This window comes from Cupressus sempervirens, chromosome 5, assembly GCF_028749045.1.
Source record: "Cupressus sempervirens isolate cs-2001-9-10 chromosome 5, ASM2874904v1, whole genome shotgun sequence".
In the NCBI taxonomy this organism is placed as follows: domain Eukaryota; kingdom Viridiplantae; phylum Streptophyta; class Pinopsida; order Cupressales; family Cupressaceae; genus Cupressus; species Cupressus sempervirens.
Window position 1 is genome coordinate 879,161,417 of NC_143122.1, and position 7,590 is coordinate 879,169,006.

The 7,590-nt window shown below is 34.6% G+C and overlaps 1 protein-coding gene across 2 annotated transcripts; it reads left to right on the top strand.

Annotated features, from left to right (window-relative positions):
• The first annotated feature begins 938 nt into the window (after nt 1-938).
• On the top strand, nt 939-6,061 carry LOC149558740 (uncharacterized). 2 transcript variants are annotated; one of them, XM_089832831.1, is made up of 6 exons: nt 939-1,682; nt 1,775-2,864; nt 3,294-3,359; nt 3,449-3,769; nt 3,960-5,333; nt 5,421-6,061. In XM_089832831.1, exons 1-6 carry the CDS (start codon nt 1,123-1,125, stop codon nt 5,946-5,948), a joined length of 3,939 nt encoding a protein of 1,312 aa, XP_089688957.1. In that variant the 5' UTR covers nt 939-1,122; the 3' UTR covers nt 5,949-6,061. The 2 variants fall into 2 exon arrangements, with proteins under 2 accessions (XP_089688957.1, XP_089688958.1); XM_089832832.1 differs by having other exon boundaries at nt 3,963-5,333.
• Nucleotides 6,062-7,590: the final 1,529 nt, after the last annotated feature.

The window sequence follows — 7,590 nt, forward strand, 5'->3', positions numbered from 1 at the left end:
TTATTTTGAATTTTTGAATCTCTTTCTTCATCCATTGTTTTTTTGGCCATTTTAAATTTTTTTTCATTAATTATTTTTGAAGTATATTATATAATCAATGAGAAATAATTCTCAAAAAAATATCTTAATAGATTTCTACTTTTTTTTCTAAAGCTTCCTTTTCTAAGGTATTTGATTTATTTTCACTTATTATGGATGTGCAAGTTTGAGGCGAGTTCTTTTAGGTTTTTAAGTATTTATATTCTCAAAATATTAAAGCTAAGTCATATTTTCAAATTAATAACATTCATATTAGTTGAAAACAACCAATTGAACACTATTAATCATAAATTTTTCTTTTTTTAGACTAAAATGTATTTTTCCTTCAAATGTACATATAATGAATAATTGTATGAATTTATTTTCTTTATTATATGAATTTATTTCCTTTATATTTATGCTGATATATATTGCTACTTCCGTTAATCCCTAATACATAATCAATTTGACCTTACCAAAAAAAAAAATTATAACCTACTAACCATGCACATAATACATTTTATAATAACATATAACTGCTAAATCTTAAACATATAGATTGATACATCGTTACACTTAAATAGTTGATGTGGCATCACATCATTGGTTAATTTTTATAACAAAAGGTACATTTTATTTAATTTTGAATAGCGAGCATTGCATAACTTTAAAGTCACAAATATTGGTACAATGTTGTGAAAGAAATTGGACATTAAGTCAGTAACTGTAAGTATCAAGCCAATAACTACTATCACAACTATTAAAACATGTTCAAGTAATGGTCGTCTAACCTAGCCATTATGTCCTTTTTCTTCTTTCCCATGCTTTCCTACAAGGTGGCTCCACCTACATTTTCGCCCTTTTTTCTCCAAATTCCTGTAGCCATTGCTTATATCTTCTCTTACCAAGAACGCCTCATTACGTTACCTGCAATCTCCTTTGTGCCTCCACCTCACATTTTTCTTCCTTTCTTCTTACAAATCACTTTGAACTTCTGGTCATATTTTAATCTGCATCAGCTACGCCCTCTCGAGGCAAATCATTTATGTTTCTCCTGCTTTGATCATATCTTGTCTCAATTATTACCTGCGACCCTCCATTTACATGGCGTCTACATCTTCTGCTGGTAGTAAAAGAAAGATTGAAGAAGTTATCAGTTTTTTTCATGGAATCGCACCATCTCCGTCGACTTCTACCTCAAAACGCACCCAAAAACCGCTCTATGACGTGTTCATCAACCATCGTGGACCAGACGTCAAACACACCTTAGCCAGCGTTCTCTATGGTATTCTTACTGGTATGTCTCTCTCTGTTTTTCTCGATTCAGAGGAGTTGGAATATGGTGATTTCTTGCCCGGAACCATACAAACGGCGATGGCCAGTGCTTTGGTTCATATTGCTATTTTTTCAAAAGGGTATGCAGAGTCACCCTGGTGTCTGGCAGAGCTGGCATGCATGCTTAAATCTGGTGCCAAAATTATTCCTATTTTCTACCATGTAGACCCCAGTGACCTCAGATGGGTAGATCAAGGAAAAGGGATCTATGTCCAGGCATTTAAGGAACATCAGCGGAAGGGTAGATACAGTCCACAACAACTTCAGGAGTGGATGAGCGCACTCCACAATGTCTCATTTTATACTGGGCAAATCATTCAAACTAAAGAGTATGTCTCTATCTTAAAAATCATCTATGCTTTTTATTTTGTCATCATCATTTCATAGTATTAAGAGTTTCAAATTGTTTTTGCCTGTTCAGGGATGAGAAGAGGTTGCTGAAGAATATTGTGAGATGTGTTTTGAAAGAAACTAATGATAAGGTACCATTGGTGGTTGCAAAACATCCAGTTGGACTGGAAGAAATAGTACAAGAGTTTAAGGCAAATACACTCAAATCTGCTAATGGTGATCAGAATATACAAATAGTAGGAATTTGGGGCATGGGTGGTTCTGGGAAAACCACCCTTGCAAAAGAGTTGTATAATCAAATAACTTCTTCAATGGACAGGTCCAGTTTTGTGTTCGATGTTCGAGATGCTGCAACTAAAGATCTGTTGCATGAGAAGCAGAAAAAGCTTCTAAAAGATCTTGGCATGGAAAACGTAGAGTTTGACAATATTGAGGAAGGTATGAGATATCTTTCAAGATGTTTGAGATGTAATAGAGTACTGATTGTTCTTGATGATGTGGATAATGTTGAACAACTGAACATTCTGTTGCAAACAAAAGACAGCCTTGAAAGGGGTAGTCTTATAATTGTTACTACAAGGGCATATGACGTCCTCAAGTCGTGGGGGATCTCTTCCATATACAAAATGAGACAGTTGGATCCATTCTATGGAAAGCAACTTTTTTGCTGGCATGCCTTTTTAAAACCCAGTCCACATGATGGATTTGAGGAACTTGTTGAAAAGTTCTTAAAAGTATGTAAAGGATTACCTTTGTCTTTGAAGGTATTTGGAGCACAATTACATGGTGAGTTTCGCAAAGAGTATTGGGAGTCACAATTAGATAAGATCTCAAGAATATTGTCCAAAGATATCAAGAAAATACTCAAAATAAGTTATGACTCTCTTAATAAAGAAGAAAAAGAGATGTTCCTTGACACTTCCTGTTTCTTCATTAGGCAACAGTATGGCTTGGCAATTGAGATATGGAAAGGAATGGGATTGAGTGCTCTACAAAACTGGGAAATGCTCTTGAATAGGTGTTTGGTTGAACTTGACAGTGATAATTTTATAATAATGCACGATCATTTAAGGGATCTGGGAAGAGACATTGCAAATAAACAATCTCCTTATCGATTTTGGTTTCCTCAACAAATTATTGATATTCAAACACAAGTTCAGGTAAAACATATTTTTTCGTTTCCTCTCTAAAGAAAAGTGAATTTTTTTTTTCATTTACTATATCAATATTTAACTATGTTGCATGGCTGAGCATACCCACACCCTTGCGACATGTATACACATACCTATTCAATGGAGAACATCACAGCTAAAAACTTTGATTAAGATTTATAATTTTTGTTTTGGTTTTATGTTTGTGTATCAACTTGTTTATGAAGCCTAGTTCAATAGATGATTAGGTTGAAACTTTGATACAATATTGCATAACAAGAATCATTATTATTGTTGAAGTCTGTTGTTTGCAAGATGTCATTGTTATATGATTTATGATCTTCTTGTTCATGTTTAAAGTTTGACTCCTCTATTACGCGTCTAAATTAAAAACTACTGTCATAGATATTTACTATATTATACTTTTCCCCTTTACAGATATCAATTGACTTCCAAGGGATAATTGCGACTTCAAATCAAGTTGGGTGGGATGATTATCATAAGGTTTCTTTGCCCACATTTTTTTCTCTATTTCCTTCATAACAATAAAAATAATAGACACATTCTGAATTTTTTGATTTATTATGCTTCAGGAAATCAATAGCATCATTGAAAAAACTGAGGAAGTTGATGAATTTCACATTTGGTGCTCGCAAGGAAAACTCATGGTTAAAACAAATGGAGGAATTTTGGCAATTCCGCCCTCTCTTATTGGACTGAAATATTTAGCAATTAGTGGAGATTATTTTAATCAGGTAATAGGTGATGTATCAAGAGAGGTGATTTGGCTACGCTGGTTCCAAATTGGCGAGCCAAATGTTCCGTTAGAGCTTTCAATGAAAAAGTTGAGGGTTTTAGAAATTTGTGAAAGTAATGAAGGGGAACATCGCTTGAAAGAATTGTGGAGCCACAAGGTAAGTAAATATATGTGAAAAAATACTTAGTTTATGATATTAAGATGCAAGTTGCATGTAAACGAGAGAAGAGAATGTTAAAAGTTCACATGCAACTAGACTATAAGATATGTAAATATATCTAGTTTGTTTTAAATATATTTTTCAATCCTTTTATGATTGATTTTATGCTGGACTTGGAAATTCGCAGCAGGCACCTCTGCAGTTAAGACAATTGCTCATTTCGCATTGCTACGAATTTCAAGGTTTTCCAAATTCGATAGGACATCTCAAACATTTGAAAAAGATTGTTATCATTAGAGCCCTCAAAATGAGGAGTTTGCCAGACGAATTTTGCCTTCTTCAATCGCTGGAATACCTGGTGTTGCGACAGTGTAAGATGCTACCATCACTACCCAGCAATTTCGGTCATTTGAACAATCTACGTCATCTAAATTTGTCCGATTGCCGGAAGTTGAACAAACTGCCGGGCTCTTTTAAAAATCTGAAGCTCCTGGAATATCTCAATTTAACGGAGTGTCGTGAACTCACACTCAGGTCAGGGGACTTAAACTGTCTAGAAAATATAACAAAGCTTGAAATTTTGAAGCTTGGTGGGTGCAGGCAATTGGAAGAGTTGCCTCGTCACATCACAAACCAGGCATCGTTGAGAGAGCTGGATTTCTGGAACACCAGAATAAGGGAGCTGCCAGAGAACGTAGGTCAACTCAGCAGGCTGAGAGAGTTAAGCATATCACATGTGCCGTTGACAAGCTTGCCGCCCTCTCTTGGTGATATGTCTTCATTGACGGAGCTTAGATTTTGGGAGTGTGATAAGCTGGAACGTCTACCTGACTCTCTTGGGAGTCTGTCTTCTTTGACGGAGCTTACATTTATGGAGTGTGATAAGCTAGAACATCTACCTGACTCTCTTGGAAATCTGTCTTCCTTGACGTTCCTTTTAATTTGTAGCTGTCGTCATCTGAAATCTCTCCCAGAGTCTCTTGGAGATTTGTCTTCCTTGAGAAGTCTTACCATTTATCGTTGTCCTAAGCTGGAACGTGAAGGAGTGAAATCTCTACCAAAATCAATCACGCAACTGAATCATCTTGAATGGCTGAATTTAGATAAAGATAGAATTCCAATCAATGAATTAGATTTTGGGGGATCGATCAGCAACCTGAAGAGCATATATCTAGAAGAGACACAAGTATGCAGGATTTCTTTATCAGAAGCCTCCTGTCCCCACCTGGAAAGTCTTAAGGTTTCCAACAATGATCATTTAATGGAGATCGAAGCACTGCCAAGGACCCTCAAGGCAATAGAATTGAAAAAATGTGAAACGCTCAGGAACATTCCAAGTTTTGCAGGATTGACTTCTCTCACAAAATTTCGTCTTCAAGGTTGCTACGGAATTGAGAAAATCCAAGGGCTGGAAAATTGCACAAGAATGGAAGAATTGTTTGCTGAGACGCGGTGGGAGGTGCCGGGAACAGAAAGCTTGGAACACATGCAGAATTTGAAGGAGGTAGAAATCATAGCAAACAAGGGAACAGTTATTGAACATTGTATTCAAAGAATACAGGTAATAATAGTTTGTAGCAGTAAGAATTTATAACTTTTTTCATCTGATGAATGCGCATTGCCTGAATGTCGTGAGAACAATATGCAGAAATGGCCAGATAGAGACATGATGATATGTGCAGGGGCAGTCCCTGATGCGGCCTCACTTGTAGAAGACATCTTACTCTCTCGGAACCTGCTGATCCTCAAGTCCGTCTCCAACCAGAATATGAAGTTTAAGTCTGCGCCAAAATCGGTGTTGTCGAAGTTGGGTATCTCAGATGGTGATGCCATTTTGTTCTGTTTTGTTGTAAATTGTGTTTCTTCACAAATGACAGTAAGGATTAAACTAGGTGAATGCCAAATAGAATTTGTAAAGGTCAGAAAGGGAAGATGGGCAGTGGTGCGTGTCGTCACTCAACGTTCCAGGAAAGGGGTGTTCTACTCACTGTATCGCGGAGAAAGGGGAGGAGTGGAGTTTTCAATATATGGCAGTGGAAGACAGGAGCCGTTCGCTGCAGATGACGGAGGAGGAGGAGGAGGAGGAGAAGGAGAAGTCGAGAAAGGTTTGGTTGTGAGGGGGGCAGAGCAAACAGCAATGGAGGCACTTCGCAGCTTATTCCCCATTTTTTCATAATAGGAATCTTCAGTACTAAAAGAAACTTCTAAATTATCATATAGCATTTTCTTTGTGAATTGTTTTTCAATATTAATTTTACTAGCAGTTGCAGAGAGCAGCGATTTGGGTAATTGAATGAAAGTGAAACAAGACGTGATTGGGGTAATTGAATGAAAGTAAAACAAGATGTTTTATGTTTTTATGTAGAAAGTAAAATAAGATGTTTTATGGTTTTATGTAGAGGAAGAAGTAGCAATGTATTCTCACAGTTGCAGATAGCAGATAGGAGATAGCGGCAATTTGGGTAATTGAATGAAAGTAAAAGACGATGTTTTATGTTTTTATGTAGAGAAGAGGTAATTGAATGCAGTCCACCCTTAAACATCACACATAAGGGTCTGTTGGTATAGGAATTGAAAATTAGAATAGAAAAATGGAAATGGGGAATGACAATAGAAAAGGGCAATTCCAATTCTGTTTCGTTCATTGGAATTCAATTGGGAATATGTCAATCCATTGTTTGGTTGTACAAAAGTGAAATAGTATTAAATTTTAAGTTTTGTATTTTAAAAAATATTTCCCTTACATTTTTTTTTGTTTTAATTTATTAATTTTTGGTTAATTTTTTCAATAATGGTAAAAAGGTTAATTTATTTTCATCTATATTTTATTAATTGAAGTTAACGAGAAATATAATTTATTTCATTTTTTTTAAACAAATAGATATAATTTTAAAAAAATTATTCAAAAAAAGTTTAGAGAAAAAGGAAAAAAATTTAATTTTTTTTTAAAAATAAAAAATAATCAAATTGAAAATAGGAATGGTCTATTCCAATAACAACTATTTTTTGTAATGGACATATGCTCATTTTACGGGCAAAATTAGAATATGTATGCCTATTCCCTATTTCGATTTGGGGTGCCAAACAGAGAATACATTCCCTATTCCAATTTTCCTATTCCTATTATAGCAACCAAATGGGCCTTAAGGGAAGAATTAAGCTTGGGGAAAAAAAGTCAACTTTGACTATTTTTAACACTTTTGGTCTATAAATTAGGCTTGGTGTGTGATGTTTAAATCATTCAATTAAATGCAAGTAAAAGAAGATGTTATGTTTCTATGTAGAGGAAGAAGTAGCAATGAATTCTTATTCCTAAATAATAATTGTAGTAATGTAAGTCTAATAAATGGTGCTAGGTTGACATATTAAAAAGGATTAGAAGTAAACAAAAATAAGAAATATTATAAGTAAACAAAGATATTCCTTCAAGAAGTGTTAACATATAGTAATCTTTGTAATACAATTGGTCTTGTTTAAATTTGCAGTCCATGTAATGATTGGGTGTGTGTGAACAAAAACCATGACATATGAGAAGTATCATAGAGTAGTATTAAAAGTTTTGATTGTGTAAATAGAGGTAATGTAGCATATGTTAATTATAGAATATCTAAAGGTACTTTGATTATTCTACTAGTCCCTACAATCTTTATGATTAAACAATGTTCTTGTAAACTCTTTCTTATTTCCAATTGTTTATTTTTTTCATCACATTTACTCTTTTCATCATGTTGTTCTAAGAATGCATAAATCGTGTTTGAAAATGTTGTATTTGCAACAAAATCAACAAGTCCAAAAACAAGATTTTTTAAACTAAAGTT